The sequence below is a fragment of the Mastomys coucha genome, unplaced genomic scaffold, assembly GCF_008632895.1.
Source record: "Mastomys coucha isolate ucsf_1 unplaced genomic scaffold, UCSF_Mcou_1 pScaffold8, whole genome shotgun sequence".
NCBI classification, from domain to species: Eukaryota; Metazoa; Chordata; class Mammalia; order Rodentia; family Muridae; genus Mastomys; species Mastomys coucha.
Genome location: NW_022196914.1, coordinates 67,233,767 through 67,251,701, shown reverse-complemented (window position 1 = coordinate 67,251,701; position 17,935 = coordinate 67,233,767). Strand labels below are relative to the sequence as shown.

The 17,935-nt window shown below is 38.0% G+C and overlaps 1 protein-coding gene across 3 annotated transcripts in view; it reads left to right on the top strand.

The window, feature by feature from the left end:
- The window catches only part of Ipo11 (importin 11), a 163,074-nt gene that overhangs the window by 33,018 nt on the left and 112,121 nt on the right, over positions 1-17,935 (top strand). For all 3 annotated transcript variants that reach the window (XM_031360523.1, XM_031360524.1, XM_031360525.1), the window contains exons 6-13: positions 1,370-1,505; positions 3,479-3,537; positions 5,149-5,197; positions 5,824-5,894; positions 8,803-8,995; positions 9,633-9,785; positions 12,020-12,063; positions 15,052-15,142. In XM_031360523.1, the coding sequence (XP_031216383.1) occupies positions 1,370-1,505; positions 3,479-3,537; positions 5,149-5,197; positions 5,824-5,894; positions 8,803-8,995; positions 9,633-9,785; positions 12,020-12,063; positions 15,052-15,142 (796 nt within the window). The remainder of the gene's footprint in view (positions 1-1,369; positions 1,506-3,478; positions 3,538-5,148; positions 5,198-5,823; positions 5,895-8,802; positions 8,996-9,632; positions 9,786-12,019; positions 12,064-15,051; positions 15,143-17,935) is intronic.

Below are 17,935 nucleotides of genomic sequence, written 5' to 3'. Positions count from 1 at the left end.
GAAATCTACTTGCCTCTGCCTCCCAAGTACTGGGATTAAAGGTGTACGCCACCACTGACCAGCCTAGTTTACTCTTGTTTTAAGTTGGGATTCTTTTGTTTGTTTTTGGGGATTTCAGTGTATACTATAAAGGCTGGCCTGTGATCCTCTGGACTCACATTCCCTCGTACTGATGTTATAGGCATAATACCAGGCAGGACTTGTCATTGTATTTTGAGGAACTAAAGAATGTTTATCACCATTGCTTTTTTTTTTTTCTCATTTTTTTTTCAGCAAGTTTAGCTTATGTGGTAATGGAGAGTACTGAGGTAAAGGTCCTGTGGCTATTTGAACTTATTTCAAATTATATTTGTACATTACTTTTTCTTTTGTTCTTGTTTTAAGCTATCTTGAGCTGATCTTGGCAGTCCTCTTGCTGGGATTATAGTAATATGCCACCACTGTGGCTGTGCATGGGAAAAATTATGTACATGGGAAAAATTAAACAGAGCACTAGTTTATGCTTCAAAGGGTCACATCAGGAAGCAGAGGCTTCCTAGATTCTCAGCATAGGTGTCCAGTGTATGCTTCTGTGGTTCGTTCCTCTTCCTTTGTGCTGAGATAGGCACCGGGGTCCCAAGCACAATATGCAGGTGCTGTATAAGTGAGGCATTTCTTAGCCCATTGGTCAGTTTTTAAACACTGTCCAGGTTAGAACTATACTCTGAAAGCCATGTGGTTTGTATATTTCTAGCTTTAAGTACGTAAACATCATGGACAGAACTGAAGGAGGAACACAGAAGTCTACTAACTCATAGTTTAGCATCAGTATGTGTGACATACTGAGTGATGGTTCATAAATGATGGATTTTAAAAATGAACTTTCAACCCATTAATGAATGCAAAAGAAAAACAAAACTAAACACTAGCCTATAAATATAGATACCGATGGGATGAATATTGATATAAGAAAATAATTCTTCTTTTTTCTTTTGAAGATTTATTTTATGTATGAGTACACTGTCACTGACACACCAGAAGAGGGCACCAAATCCCATTACACACGGTTGTGAGCAATCATGTGGTTGCTAGGAATTGAACTTAGGATCTGTAGGAAAACAATCAGTGCTCCTAACTGCTGAGTCCCAAGAGACTAATTCTTTAGAACTGTGCCCGTGTGTGTATGTGTGTGTTTAAAGCAACCAGTGTACCCTATAACTACTGTGTATTGTAGTTTAAAATCTTTCAGGCAACATCATACTTTTTTAATTCTTTAAAATCTTCACTGAAGAAAAGGTTTTTTATTACAAGACCACAGTGTATTGGTTTTGTAGTTGTAATTTATTACTAAAGTGTGTAACACATACAGATTTGGTGCATTTTCTTACAGTTAGCTTCTGGAATTTATAATTTTGCCTGTTCTCTGTGGAACCATCATACAGACACATTCCTGCAGCAGGTTTCTTCTGCGGGCAATGAAGCTGCAGTTCTGAGCTCACTAGAGCGAACACTACTGTCGTTAAAAGGTACTGTTAAACTTGATCGGCTCATCTTTGAAATGCCATACCTAGCACAGTTACCAAGTAGTTGCTGTGGACAAATTTCTTTCTCAGTTTTTCATGGGAAAATGGTTTGATTTTTCTATAAGACAAGAACTAGAGATCTTTATGTTTTATAAGAAATGTCACAATATCAACTCCTTTTCAGTGGATGAGTTATGTCACGGGTTTCAGAGGCTTCCTTCCCGTCCACTTTGCCCTCCATTTCTCATTCTGGGCCCTACTGTTAGCATTGTATTGTTAATGCTGCAGTCCTACCTGCTTGGTTGAATGGGGTCTTTCATGTTTGTGCCTCAGGCTTGCCCTAATTTAGGAGGCGGCCTTTTTTTTTTTTTTTTTTTTTTGGTTTTTTTCGAGACAGAGTTTCTCTGTATAGCCCTGGCTGTCCTGGAACTCACTCTGGAGACCAGGCTGGCCTCGAACTCAGAAATCCGCCTGCCTCTGCCTCCCAAGTGCTGGGATTAAAGGCGTGCGCCACCACCGCCCGGCTAGCCAGGGTTTCTCCATATAGCCCTGGCTGTCCTGGAACTCACTCTGTAGTCCAGGCTGGCCTCGAACTCAGAAATCTGCCTGCCTCTGCCTCCCAAGTGCTGGGATTAAAGGCACGCCCGTTAGGGATGCTACTTTGGCCCATGTTTTCTTATAGTGTGCTTGTAAGCATTCTCATAGCATCATTTCCATCTTCCCTTCTGGGGACCAAGTTACTGACTTTACCGAATAGAGCCTGTTGTTCCTTCTGACCCACTCATTTGTCTGTCCGATCACCCCCACGAAGTCCTCTTCCTAACCCTGATCTACTCAGCACTAGACCTTGGAATCTCACCGTGCTCCCTTGGCACAATCCTAGTGCATCACTTACATAAACTGACTAGACTGTGTATGCACAACTCCCAAACCGTGAGCCCAACTTGGTGATATCTGTAAACAAAAGTGTGAATGGTTTTAAAGAACTGCCTACATTTAAGAAGTTGAGTTGTAGACAGTTACATTTTAAGCTTTTTTTTTTTTTTTTTTTTTTAAGCACAAATAGACTGGGAACTCAGTATATAGGAAGCCCAGGCTGGTCTTGAACTCACAGAAATCTGATTTCCCCTTGCTTCCTGAGTTCTGACATAAAAATGTACACTACCATACTCAGCCTAAATTTAATTTTAATATATGGTCTTTGGACTCATAAACATTATCTAATAGATAATTCTATAGTAATGTAGATAGCAGTGCTTATTTAATAAAGTGGCTTAAAATTTCATATTCAGCTGGAATAAGACTCAACCTTAGTGTGTTGCCTGGTGTTCAAGAGGCCCTAGGTTCTTCCCTCTTCTTCCAGATTGTCTTATACTATCATCCTTCTTGTGGACTTGTGCTGTTTTTTGATGTATTATACTATTGAATCCTTTAGTAACTATGAAGTCAGATACTAACCACGTTTTCCACTAGGAAAGTGGCTATAGAAAAACTGTCCTAAGCAATACAGTTATAAGTAGTGGAGAAAGGATTTAAATCTAGATGTCTCAAAAACTATTACCTTAATTGTCATTGTGCACAAGGTTTTAGCTACCACAAAATGTGGTGTTTATAATTGAACGTTCTAGTCTATTCCAGATATGTAAAGAATTTAGTTTTCCATTGGTTTTAGGACAGATATTATGTTTTCACATAGCCTAAAGTTGAAGTTTTTAGTTGTATCTTAAAATTTCTAAGAATGAATTACCCTCAATTTCAAAATAGGTCATACTAACAGTTATATATATAGTGTAGCTATGTGAACAAGAAGAACTAGGCTTTGTATTTACCCAGACTGAGTAACCTGTCTTTCTCTAAGTGAGGAGACAAATACCTTTAAGCTTATCTGAGTTTTGTTATTCACATTCATTTTAATTATGATTAGAATAGAATAAAAAATGAAAAATATGGCTCAAATGAAACCTTTTGCTTTTCAGTGCTGCGGAAGTTAACTGTGAATGGATTTGTGGAACCTCATAAGAATATGGAGGTGATGGTAAGAAACAGAAAGGACTTATGACAAGTGACCTTTCCGTTGATTTGGAAAGGTGTTAGTTAAGTGGCCATCTAGCTTTGTTGTGTTTTTTGTATGTTATAGTGAATTTTATAGTTGTTGACTTTCACCAGGTCACACTGGCTGTTAGAGAAAGGAGATGAAGTTAGAAAAAGAAAGGGCCTAGGATATTTTTCAATTAATTAGGTACATTGACAGCGTTCAATTTAAGTTGAACTCCTATGAATTGAAATGCTTTAACAATATTAATTGGTACATTCTAACAGTTAAGTTTTTGATATTTTAAAAGTGAGATATTTCTCTCTTCATTTTAGTAATATGATAGTTACACAAAGTTTGATGAATAAATACATGAACCATAGATATAGTTAACATAAGGTGCTTGCATCTACATATGTGAGGCTCTGTGTTAGATTCCTACCACTACAAAATGAGACAGAGGAAGTCATTGGGAATAGCAGGTGTCTTTTGAAATGTCAGATCTGGTTCCCAGTGGCATGCCTTTTCTAAGAAGAGCACACCTAGTCCTTCACAGATACTTCCAGTAACTGGGAACCAGGTGTGTAACATAGAAGCCTGTGACCACTCTCATTCAAACCATCAGAGCCCACAAACAAACTGTGTGTAACAACCTTATGCAAGACCATGTAGGTTTTTGTCGTAGTTACTGTTTTATTGCTGAGAAGAGACCATAATCAAGGCAGCTTATAAAGGAAACATTTATTTGGGGCCTTGTTTACAGAATCAGAGTATGATCACTGCACCAAGAAGCATGCATGTAGGCAGACAGGCATGGTGCCAGAGTAGCAGTAGCTAAAAGCTTACATCTTGACTGGTAGGTAATAATTGAGGGAGGGGTACCCGGGTAGCCCATGTCCAGTGGCACGCTACTCCAAGGCCATACCTCCTGATCCAAACAGTTCCACCAACTTGGGACCAAACATTGAAGCCATTTTTATTCAGACTACCAAAGTTGGAGTATATAGTCACTGTTGATATACAGCGATCTATTTTTTTCTTCTGTGCAGAAGTATATAGCTATGCAGTTTCTACTTAAATACAAATTGGTTTTCATGATGAATCTACGTGTTCTATGGGGATTTTGTTTTGGTGGCTACACAGAGTTGAGGGAAGTAGTGTGTTGAATTGGGCCTTACAGTCTCCTTACAGTCTAAAACATACTCAAGAGGTTAGCTGTTACATTCTTGTTGAAGATTTGTTTATGATAAGGAGTTGTTGCTGAGCATGATTCACACCTATAATATCAATTTCTTGTTATGTTCAGACTGGAAGACTTCAAATTTGAGGCCAGATTGGATAACTTAGCAAGACCACATCTCAAAATAAAAAGGGATGGGAATGTAGCTTAGTGGCACTTGCCAGCGTGCATAGCTGGGGCTGGAGTTTGCTGTATTCATGATCCTTCTCCTTCAGTCTCTACCATGTGGGCTTCTAGGCATGTGCGACCACATCTAGCTCTCTTAGATATTTTTAAAAAAATTATGTGCTAGATGCTTTAGCACCCGTGATGAAAAGCACAAGGTTATGTTTATAACAGAATATAGAGACATTGTAAAATATATTCTTTTCTAGGGTTTTTTACATGGAATATTTGAACGTCTAAAACAGTTTCTGGAGTGCAGTAAGTACTTCCATTACAGTTTTGACTGTAGAACTACATTCATTACTATTTACCCATTATTCATTAATAGCTCTGAATAATGACCCTAACTTATCGATAGTTTCTACTCTATATGTGTAAATCTTGTACAGTGATTTGTCTCAGTATCGTAGTTAATTTTTAAAAACAGGTTACTTTGTTCTGGTTATCACCAAGAGGGTAGTAGAAGTTAGATGAGTGAGATAAATGTCAAGGCAGATTGAGGGAAAAGGAATTGACAGACAACTGTACATTTTTCTGAATGTACAAAATTAAGTAGAGGAGGTTTTTAGAAATTTACAAGTCTATTGTATAATGTGACAAAATTGGGTGCTTTGTATTGAAAATGCTTCAGACATAGCTGGTTTAGTCTTTAAAAATGTGGCTTATAATTTGTTGGTAAAATTATTATCACTTTATTTAAAATGTTCAATTTATATTTTAGAATTAATTTTGTTCATTGTAACTTTGATGATTATTCTGTTTTATTAGGAACAAATCTTGCTATTTCAACCATGAATTTATGTGAAATATCTTATTTTTAGTAAAGTTTTGATGTGTTTTGTGAATTTACAGACTATTAAAAACTTAAATTTTATTCTTAATAGGCAGAAGTATAGGTACAGATAATGTGTGTCGAGATAGACTGGAAAAGACGATCATTCTTTTTACTAAAGTGGTAAGCTTTCTCTTGTAGTTATGTATGTTTTTCCCAGTATAATATACCCTCACATTTAGAAAGGAGATATATTTGTAATAGTTTTTGCTTTAATGAAAGGAAACATAGGTTTTTGGGAAACTGAAAATTGCTCTTGTATCTTTAAACTTTAAGACTATGTATTACTATACATATGTACTATACATATGTATTAAATTACATATCCAGTGTCATAGTTGTGTGAGTCATCCTAGCATACACAAGCCTTTGGTTATGTTATCAGCACTGGGCAAAGAAAATCACCCAAAAGGAGTTTTAGAAAGATTGAGTTTTATCAGAGAAAAGCAGGAAAAAAGGGAAAATCCAGTTCAGCCAGAAGTGGATCAGATGCAGCTGGCAACTATATACTATTACAAAGTATATTCACAATGAATATCAGATTATCATCACAACTACCACATCTTTTGAATAGAATTTATGGTTGTACTATACTAGACAGTGCATATAAATGCTAGAGCTAAGTTTTATGTAATATTTTATGAAAGTTGAGGTTTGGAGAATAGGAAGAAATAAAAAGAACTGTGTGGTACCACTTGGGAAGGCCTGATTAGAGACTATTTGCATGCACAAAATGCGTACTTTGTGACAAGGTGGTCAGAGGATCTTGTTCCTTTTATTGATGCTTTAGGTAGTAGGCTTAGATTTGAATGTCAGTTGTCTTCATTTCTAACATTCTAGGTAGAATCACCCATCAACATCAGATCACTTTAACCTTTAAAACCCCTATATAAAGCTAACTTTATTTATTTACCTATCTATGTATTTTGAGACAGGGTCTCTGTATAACTCTGGGAATCCAGAACTCACTATGTAGAAGACCCAGTGTTAGTGTAGTTCCTGCTGGCTATCAGATACCTGCTGAGGGACATTTCCTTTTCTTATAAAGGATTCTAGCGGGTAATGTAAGAGGAATAATGTAATGTCATTATTGTAGTCCTGAAGGAAGTAACAGGTCCAGGCTGTGAGCCACCATGTGGGTGCTGGGAATTGAACTCAGGACCTCGGGAAGAAATAGCCAGTGCTCTTAATTGCTGAGCCATCTCTCCAACCCACACAGTCTGTTTTAGAAACCATATTTATTAGTAGTCTATTGAGTTTCTTATTTCTTTTAGCTTTGTAATTCTACTTCTTAGAACAAGTTTATAGCAACAGCTTTACTTAGGAAATTTATATTCATAATTTCCAAATTTTTTCTAAAGCTTCAAAAATTGAGACATTTAAAACGTTGACCCAAATGGAATTGGATAACTGAGTCCTCTGAGTTCCGAAAAAGTTATTGCTCACCATCAGCAGCTGTTAGTACATAGTCAGTCCTTTTTTTATTTTGAGGCAGGGTCTTACTCTTGGCTGGCCTGGAACTTACCTTGTTGTCCAGGCTTACCTTGAATTGTTGCTTGTGCTGAGACTGAGATTTAAGACTTGCTTTACTGTCTCTTTTATGTTCATGCTTCTTCTCCTGACCTCCTGATTATCTCAAAGCAAATCTTAGATAGGATTACAATAATATCACTTAGCTAGCCTACCTGCTTGCCTGTCATCTATCCCTTCCTTCCTTCCTTCCTTCCTTCCTTCCTTCCTTCCTTCCATCAATCTATCCAGAACAACAGAGTTTCATGTAGCTTATTATGGCCTTGGACTTGGTATTTATCTCAGGAGGATCTTGAGCCTCTGATTCCCAAATGCTAGGACCACAGGTGTGCACTACAACCCAGAGGACTTTCCCCTTGCTACTTGCTGAGATAACAGTTACTTTCATGAAGCATCTTTTTTTTTTTTTTAAATTACATTTATTTATTTGAGGTAGGGGAGTAGGGCTGAACATACCATGGGTCACATGTGGAGATCAGTAGAAGATTAACAGAAGTTGGTTCTCTCCTTCTGTGTAGATTTGGCAGCCAGTACTTTTATCGTGCCAGCCCCTCCTGAAGCAGTTGACTACTTGTATCCCCACGTGTTATTTAACATGTTCTTTTTCTCCACATTCTTTTCCCCCATATTTCTTACACATTTGTAGTTAGATAGAGACTTGATCACATTTATCTCAGGAGAGTCTATGGTAAGACTACTTCCTGGATGGTACTGTGTGTCAGATAGTACCTCATCTCAGGAAGACAGCATCTGGCTGTGTATGTGCATGGTTAGACTGATGGATAAGGTCTTTTAGCTCACAGGCAGCCTTCCTGCCTCCCTGTGAACAGCTGCTGGTGACTGCTGTCTGTTTTCCCAGAACTTACATGATAATAGCATTCTAATTCTGTTGCTTCTTTTGCATTCCTTAGCTATAGTGCTCTGTAAAGAGGACATTTCTCTAAGCAACTATTATGGTATATCAAAATATGGTTCTTTTGATTTTTTTAATGACTTCCTCTTATTGTTCTTTTGAAAAGCTGGCATATTTTTAATATTTTATACCATATTTACTTGTTACCAAGTTAACTATGATGGGATCTTTTTAGTCCCTGTTTTAGAAATACTAGAAAATTCTGAGGCTGGCTCAGCAGTTAAGAGCATTGGCTGCTCCTCTGGAGGATTCAAGCTCAATTCCCAGCACCTACATGGCATCTCACAACTGTTTGTAACTACAATTCCAGGGGACCACCAAGCATCTGTGCATGCAGGCAAAATATCCATAAAATAAAATAAAAATAAGTCTTAAAAAATACTAGAAAATTTTTTATGAGTTGTAGCTTGGGAAAAATATGATTTATGGTATATTCCAAGAAGATTACAGTGTATGAGGAACTGGTGATGCGTAGAGGTCCCGTGAAGTTTACATCTAGTTAAACATTTATTAGTAAAATTAATAATTGTAGTAATATGTCCTATAATACCATTGTACAAAATACCATTCAAGTTTTTTTCTTTATAGCTCTTGGACTTTTTGGATCAGCACCCCATTTCATTTACACCTCTAATTCAGAGGTCACTGGAATTTTCTGTAAGCTATGTTTTTACTGAAGTTGGTGAAGGCGTTACATTTGAGCGATTCATTGTCCAGTGCATGAATCTTATTAAGATGATTGTCAAAAATTATGCTTATAAGCCATCCAAAAATTTTGAAGGTAATATTCTACTGAGTTTTTAAATTTTAATCCAAGTGTAATGTAATTACTATTTTGATATACTTTTCTTGAAGTTCATTTTAGTTTGAGAAGCAAACTCGCTGGTATGTGGAATGAGAAATAGTTTACAATTTAATTTGTGGATACTGGCTTTTAAAGAGCTAAATCTATATTTACTGAGCTTTCTTATAGCACAGTTGATGATTTGACAGTTACACAGTTAAAGAATTATAGTCCACAGTAGCTACTACAGCTCCTGTTGTACTTATTATTTAAAGAATAAAAGTTTTCTTAAAAAGGTGAGTTGTAGATAAGGCTGAATTGTCTGCAGTGTTATTTGTGCTTTCCTATTTAGGTGTCAAGACCAGTGAGCACGTCTTGTAGTGAGGAGGGAAGGAGGGGGAAGGAAGAGATAGTTGGGAAGGACAACAGTGTGTATATGCTAGAGTGGTTAGGACAGAGCTGAACTGATGAATTACAAACAAGGGAAGAGTGCCTTTAAAATGTGTTGATAATAAATATGGAGAGATTCTTACCAAGTGTGTCTTTTCTTCTGAAAGTATATTCTTCATTTCAGTTATAAGATGCATCTAGAGAGAATATCTGTACTGTTAACTGGGGAATTTTATTTTTCTAGATAGCAGCCCTGAAACACTTGAAGCCCATAAGATTAAGATGGCGTTCTTCACGTATCCCACGTTGACAGAGATATGTCGACGACTAGTCTCTCATTATTTTTTATTGACTGAAGAAGAACTGACCATGTGGGAGGAAGATCCAGAAGGCTTTAGTAAGAATTAGTTTTTCAGTTTTCATGAGACTTGTCTCTCTGTTTCATAAATAAATATGTGTTTGAGTGATAGGGACAAAACATTGCATTTTTAATGTAGCATTTCTGACCTTGCACAACCCCCCCCCCCTCCCCCCCGGTTGCTCTATCTCTCTGTCTGTGAGGCAGGTGTCACTGTGTAGCTCTGGCTGTCCTGACATGTAGAGCAGCCTGGCCTTGGATCACAGAGATCCACCTGCCTCTGTTCCCCTAGTGCCTGTGCCCCCAGTGCCTGTGCTACTGCACCCAGCTTTGTCCTTGGCTTTTCACAATTCAGTTTGGAACTGGAGTGTTGTGGTTGGTTGGTGTGTTACTATGTACTTAACTCTCCATCTCTTACCCTTTGGAACAGTGAGAAGTAAGACTAGGTTCCTAATTCAGATGTGTTACATAGTTTTGTTCTGGAAAGATCCCTTTAAGCTGTTTAGCTGTCTACCTGGGTGCACTTAACCTTTAGTCCCAAGATTTTGGAGGCAGCGGCAGTTGGATCTCTGATTTTGAAGCTGGCCTGGTCTACAGTTGTAAGTTCTGGGATAGCTAGGGCTACATTAAGGAACTCTGTTTTAAAAAACAAAAGCAAAGCAAAACAAAACAAATAAAGGAAAAGAAAAAATTAGCTGTCCTTATGTAGTTTAGAATGAAAACAAAATTAAATACTTATCTCTTACCAGGTCATTTTCTAGTTTGTGGCTATATATTTGTATATTAATTTTTATGTGAAAGCATAGGTACTTTGGATTGAACCCAGGGTCTCACAAATACTAAGTGTGTCTTCTACCCCAAGTCCCTGTTTTTAAATTAAATTTTATTTTTTAGTGTGTATGTGTACACATGCCTTACAATTAGAGGTTCTTTGCTTCAACACTGTAGGACTCAGGGATAGAGCTCTGTCCTCAGGCTTCATGGTAAGCACCATTGCCCTCTGAACCATCTTGTATGTCCCTGAGAAATTTTTTTTTTAATTGTTAAAGTACTTCCTATTTTCCTTTTTCTCCATATTCCATAACAGTTCTGAATGTTGTAGTTGACAGATAACTAGCATAAGTCTGCCAAGATCCTTGTTACAGAAAAGAAACCTGTGCCTAATAAAATATCTATGTAGGGCTGCAGAGAGGGCTCACTGAGTAAAGGTTTTACCATTTCGAGTATGGGGATAAGAACTTGGATCCCTAGGAGTCAAGTAAAAGTCACATGGGCATAGTGGCCCACTTGTAGTCCTGGGATCCAGGATGCAAGGACAGTGAATTAATTTCTGGTGCCATCTGGTTAAGTCGACTAGCCTAAATGAGTTCTGGGCCATATATGGGAGACAGACAGTAAAGAAAATACCTGATATCAAGCAGCCTTGCCTCTACACAGGTTGCATTTGTATGTATTTGTATGTACTTATGTACCCTTCCACATAACGCTCACAGTTGCATGCATATTTTCACATATATAATGCCTATGTGTGAATCCACTTGACTGCATCAAGACATAGGCAGTTTTAGCCTTCACACCACTTTGACTTAGATAGCCACATGTTGCATCCATATTTTAAGATGGCTTTAAACTTTGAGGACATTTATCCTCTTTGTTTTTATTCAGGAGGTATTTTAAGCTATTTAGAAAATGGAACATTACATTATACAGTGCATCTTTTTTTTTTCCTAGCTAGAGTCTTACTTTTAAAACATGTAGTAGATATAATTTCATAGTGTATGATGAGCTGTGAACATTGAATACTTAGGACTTTGTTTGTTTTGGGGGGCAGTTTAGTCCTAAAAGATTTTACTTGGACTTTGAATATACAGATAAAATTTATGGGAAGTATGACAAGTTTTAACTTGAGAATCATCACTACATGCATTAAAATGATTCTCAGGGTTATAACAATACCATTTTCTGAATTATCATATAATCTGGAAATACAGGAAGTTTGAGATTTCTTCTACTAAGAATTGCCCCCCCACACACACACACAAATTTTTTTTCAGGAAAACAAGAGTGCTCATAAGGAATTTAATGAGCAGTTTATAGAGATTATAAAGTACACATGTGATTTGTAGCTGGAAGAAAGGAATCTATGTAATCTATTATGTTCTCAGGATGTGCATCCAGTATTAGGTCTCAGACAATCCACATAAGCGTTACGCTTTTAGAAGTATCACTGTGTTGTTTCTGCAGAGCATCATTTGTCATTTTTTTGATTGCAGCAGTGGAAGAAACAGGTGGAGACTCTTGGAAATACAGTTTGAGGGTGAGTATCAATGGGAAGAGATGCCGATGGGAAGGCACTGGAGTGTGATTAAAGATCCACACTTGGAGTTAGACAGAGTTAACTGTTTATAATTCCACAAGTAGGGGGCTGGAAGGCAGCAGGAAGGAGCACTAACTGCTCTTCTGAAGGTCTTGAGTTCAAATCCCAGCAACCATATGGTGGCTCACAACCACCTGTAGTGAGATCTGACACCCTCTTCTGGTGTGTCTGAAGTCAGCTACAGTGTAATAAATCTTTAAAATAATAATAATAATAATAATAATAATAATAATAATAATAATAATAATAATTACAAAAGAATTCTAGAGAAAGTTAATTAACTTACGGACTTTAGTCTGAGCTTTCCTTTTTATTAAGATGGGGATAGTAGACTTATTGTTTTGGTTCTTCAACTTGTTTGAGAAATAATTGTCATTGTACAAATAGAAAATATTTAAATGAAATATGTCACTTTGGCACTAGGATGATTTTCTTGATGATGTTTTTGAGACAGGGATTCTCTGCTTAGCTCTGACTGTCCTGGAACTCACTCTGTAGACTAGGCTGTCCTTGAATTTACAGAGATCTGTCTGTCTCTGCCTCCCGAGGGCTGGGATCAAAGGTGTATGCCACCACTGCCCAGCTTGATTCCTTACTTTTTTCGTTTGTTTGTTTTGTTTTTCGAGACAGGCTTTCTGTGTGTAGCCTTGGCTGTCCTGGAACTCACTCTGTAGACTAGGCGGGCCTCGAACTCAGAAATCCACCTGCCTCTGCTTCCCAAGTGCTGGGATTAAAGGCATGCGCCACCACTGCCCTGCGATACATTATTTTTTAAATAAAGTATTTTTTTTATTGTTTCACAGTTTCATATACTAATATAATAATAGGCTCTATTACTCTTATCACTTAGTATGAATCTCAGACGTCAGCCTATTGCTTTCAATTATAGGATACTTTTAAAACATACTTATTGATAAGGTTAAAAATATTGTCTTTCAGAATATTTGTAAAATGTGTTTATTGAGCTGTTCTTTGTTAAAACTTTTGTACATAATTTGCTAAAATTTTGTGTGTTTTTTTGGGGGGGGAGGTTGCAGTAGATTGACTGGGTTTCACAGTGTAGAACAGGCTAACCTTGCACTTGAAGAGTTATGCCTGTTTCTTTCTCCCAAGTGCTGGGACTAAAGACATGTGCCACCACATACATGGCTGATTTTGTTTGTTCAGAGACAAGGTCTCATTAGTAGTCCTTGCTGGTCTGGAACTCACCATGGAGACCAGGCTGCCTTTGTTCAGAGAGCTTTCTACCTCTGCTTCCCAAGTGCTGACATGCTTGGCTTGATTGATGGTTTTTTGAGACAGAGTTTCTATGTGTAGCTGTGGCTGTCCTGGAATTTACTCTGCAGGCCATGCTGGGTCCCAACTCATAGAGATTCCACTTGCCTCTGCCTCCTTAATGTTGGGATAGAGGTATACACTACCACTGCCTGGCTATGATTTATTTTTATTTTAAATTGTGTGTGTGTGTGTCCATTCAGAAGAGGGTGTTGGGTCCCCTGGGGCTAGAAACATAGGCAGTTAGTTGTAAGCTGCCTGGCAATTATGACTTTTAAAATAAATTTAAAAAAATGTGTATGTACGTTTTGCTTGCATGTATTTGGTACATTTCATGTGTGCCTGGTACCAAGGAGGCCAGAAGGTGTTGCTAGATCTTCGGGTCCTTTAGAAGAGCAGGTAGTGCTCTTCACTTCTGAGCCATCTCTCAGGCCCAGGCCTCTGTGCTCTTTGTTCTTTCTGCTGTTTACTTATTTACTGCTTTCAAGCTTTATTTTACTAGCAATTCATTTACTCTTTTTTTTTTATCTTTTAAAGATTTATTTTATGTATGAGTGTTTTGCCTGCATTGTGTGTATACTGTATGTACTTAGTGTCCAGTAGTTTTTTTTTTTAAAGATTTATTTATTATATGTAAGTACACTGTAGCTGTCTTAGATACCCCAGAAGAGGGCATCAGATCTCATTACGGATGGCTGTGAGCCATCATGTGATTGCTGGGATTTGAACTCAGGACCTTCAGAAGAGCAGTCAGTGTTCTTAACCACTGAGCCATCTCTCCAGCCCAGTGTCCAGTAGTTTTATAGATATTGGATCCTCAGGAACTGGAGTGATAGTTGGTTCTGAGCTACCATGAACTTGGGTCTTCCACAAGAGCAACAAGTACCCTTAATCACTGAGCTATCTCTGCAGCTCATGCCTCAATGCTTTTTGGCTCAGCAGCTAGGAGCACTTGTTCCTCTTGTAGAGGACCTGGTTCTGTTCCCAGTATCTCCATGAGGACTCAAAACTATTCTTACTCCAAACTTATTCTACTCCAGTTCAGCCAATGCCGTTTTACTCCATGGATACCAGACATATGGTTCATTTACATACATGCAGGCAAACATATACACATAAAATAAAAATAAATAATTCTTTTTTAAAATCCAAGTAACACATTCTTTATGTAGCTAAATAGTTCTTATTACTGCTTGTGTTTCTTAAAAGAAATACTAGTTTTCATGGTGAATTGAACTTATGAACTGCAGTGGATAGTCATATATCATTTCTGTCCTTAGATACTCAGTCATTTTACTTACATATAAATGAGTATGGCTATTTTTAAAGTACAACAAATTAAAGATATATTGAGTGTATGATACCAAATGATCACAAAAATGAAAAGCAGGTTTTGTTATGAATTAACTTCTTGCATTCCTTTTTAATTTTTAAACAAATGGTGCTAGGGCTAGAAGCCAGGCTTCATGTGTGGCCTGCTAAGCATCTGTTTCAGCACGGAGCCCCAGCTCCAATAGTTTTGTTTTGTAAGAAACTAACAGTCAGTATATTTGATTTGGAATTTAAAGACTGAATGTCTCTTTGCTTCTTTGTAATAGCCAATATAATGTGACCTTCTTTTTACTAGTAATTTGTTCTTTTTTCTCCCTCTAGCCTTGCACTGAAGTTTTATTTATAGATATATTCCACGAATATAATCAAACTCTTACTCCTGTACTTCTAGAAATGATGCAAACTCTTGAAGGTAAGTGTAGTTCATGATAGTTTTGTTATCAGTTAAAGTAGCCTAAGTGCTCTATTCCTGCTCATACACTCAATGTGAATTTGAGAAAGGTAGTTATAGTACTTTATACATGATAGTCAATTGCTAAGTCAATTGATTAGACTCTTAGATGACAAAGCAGATTTAGATATTTGATCATTGTACTTCATGCACAATAGTCAGTTGCTAAGTAACTAGGATTCGACTGTCAGTTTCAGGATGCATTGGGCAGACTGGCTTTATTCATCCTTTACCTCAGTGCCTGGTGTGCTTCATTATTGTTTGTTGATTGCCTCAAGCAGTTAATTGAACGCTGGGAACAGGGAACTGGTCAAGAGTATCCCTAAACTTTATGTCTTAATGACAGGAAAATCATTACTTCATATATAGTGGTTGTGTGTACTTTAAGATTTTTTTAAAAAAAAAGAGGCTTCAGAGAGAAAGGAGCTTCAAGGGTAGGAGGAGGGGAAAGGTCCCTCAGACAAGCCAGGGGAGACTGTTCCCTGGGACGGAGGAGGAGGAGTGTGGGAGGACATTCTGGAGAAGAACCTATTGGTAGATGGAGCTGAAATGCTTAGAAGGCAGAAAGCAGTCCAGAGAATAGATTACCAGCCAGTTGGGTCAAGACGTGAGTAGGTGGAGCTGTGAGGGAAACTGAGCCTTACAATCTCTTGGGGAGAAAGAGATTGTTAACCTTTCTTGTTCTCTCTGCCGAGGGGAAACATAAGCTGTCCATTTATTGTGGTATCTTTAAAGATCTGTTGGGCTGCATGTCTTTCTCGCTGCTGGGGTTTAGTCAGCACTCAGAGGAGGCAAAAAGTCCACAATAGAGGTTCCAGTTTGAAAAACATAAGAGTCTTCCTGGCCTCCTGTGTCCCCAGATGCTGCTGTGGACTGCAGGGAGGTGGGAACAGTCTAAGGATCTGCACTTTTCCTCAGGGAGTCTTTGTGCCAGGCAGGAAAGAATGCTAAGCCTGGGACAGGGGTGGAATCAGGTTTGGTTCTGAGTGAGTGCCAAGAGTGTGGAGGTGCTGGAAGAGAGAATGCCTTCTTTGACGCATGTAGGCACAGTTCTTCACAAGGAAGGCCTTCCTCCCCTGTGATCCCTGATGAAGGACACACTCCTTGCTTGTCCAAACTGCTTTATTTGATGGCGAATGTAAATGCATACACCTTACTTGGGGTGAACCAGAGATTAAATACCTTTAGCAGGAAGGAATACCCAGGAAGGGAAGCTCATTGGCTAAACACTCGGGGTCTATTCCTCATTAGCATGGAGAACTCCAGGTTTTTATGTTACTATGACCGATTGTCATTGTCTTCTTAGTGGGGTTTCACGCTTATGTGTTCCAGATCAGGTAGTTGGAAAAGGATCTGGCCTCATGCATGACTGGTTCTCAATTCTGAGATTCTCCAGGGTTTGGACCTGTTCAACCCTACCAGTTCTTTTGTCTGGTGGCACGATCCCCTTGCCCCTCCAGGTCATTTGAACTTTGTTTCTTTTCAGGAGTTTTACTCACAGTAGATAGTTAACTTTCTTTCTGGCAGTTACAGATTGCCACGCTTGATAATGCTTTATACTACTTAGGTTTTGTTTTTGTACAATTCTCAGTCTAGCTTCAGCTTAGTTTCTTAACTACTATAGCAACAAGACAGATGCATTGGTTGGTTTTATGTCTACTTGACCCAGCTAGAATGATTTAGAAAGAGAGAACCTCAGTTGAGAGACTATGCCCAGCAGACTGATCTGTGGGTAAGCCTATGGTAAATTTTCTTGATTGATGATTGCTGTGGGAGGGTCCAGCTCCCTGAGCCTTGCCACTCTTATGCTAGTGGTAAGTAAGCAGACTAGAGTGAGCAGCACTCCTCTGTGCTCCTGCTTCATTCCTGCCTCCAGGCTCCTGCTTTCATTTCCCACACTGACTCCTTTTGGTCATGGTGTGTTAGTACAGCAATAGAAGCCCTAACTAAGACAACAGACTATTTAGGTTACATTCCCAGTAATTGCTATCCGCTGTTAAGTTTTTCAGTGACTTCCTAATTGAGTTTTCTTTGTGATTCTGGATCAATTTGTTTATTTTAAACTGTACTCTAGCATATTGGTACATTAGGCTTAACAGTTCATATTTACAAGTAACAAAGTACCTTGAAAAACGTGCTAGTTTTTTTCTTTTCAGGAGATATATAGGTAAATTGTGTTTTCCAACTGTGGTGCCATATTTTGTTTGAGATTGCTCAAAAAACCTTAAGCATTTGAGGTGATGGGTATATTAATTAGCTTGATTTAATTACTCTAAATTGCTTGCATGTATAATCTCTTTTTATAACTGATAAACATATATAAATTGTACATTTAAAATACAGGGAAACAACACTGCTTTTAAATGTTGTTTTGCCCCAAAAGACAAGCACTACATGATCTTACTCATGAAATAAGAAAATGTTGATTTCAGAAGTTGAGAGGAGAGTGGTAGCTTCAGAGGGTAGGGAGAAGGCTGTGTGCAGGGGGAGGGGAGCGTGGTAAGTGGCAAAGTTCTTGTGTGCCATTGTACAATAAGGTTACTATTGAACAATAGCATCTATATTTCAGAAACTTAGGGTTTGAATGTTATGTTTAACTTGCTTTAAATATTATACAGTGCATAATGTATCAAACTTACATGTTCATGTCTAAGTTTTACCAGTTAAAATTAACTTAGTTTCTTTTTTTCTGAAACTTTTTTCTCCCTTCCTTCCTTCCTTCCTTCCTTCCTTCCTTCCTTCCTTCCTTCCTTC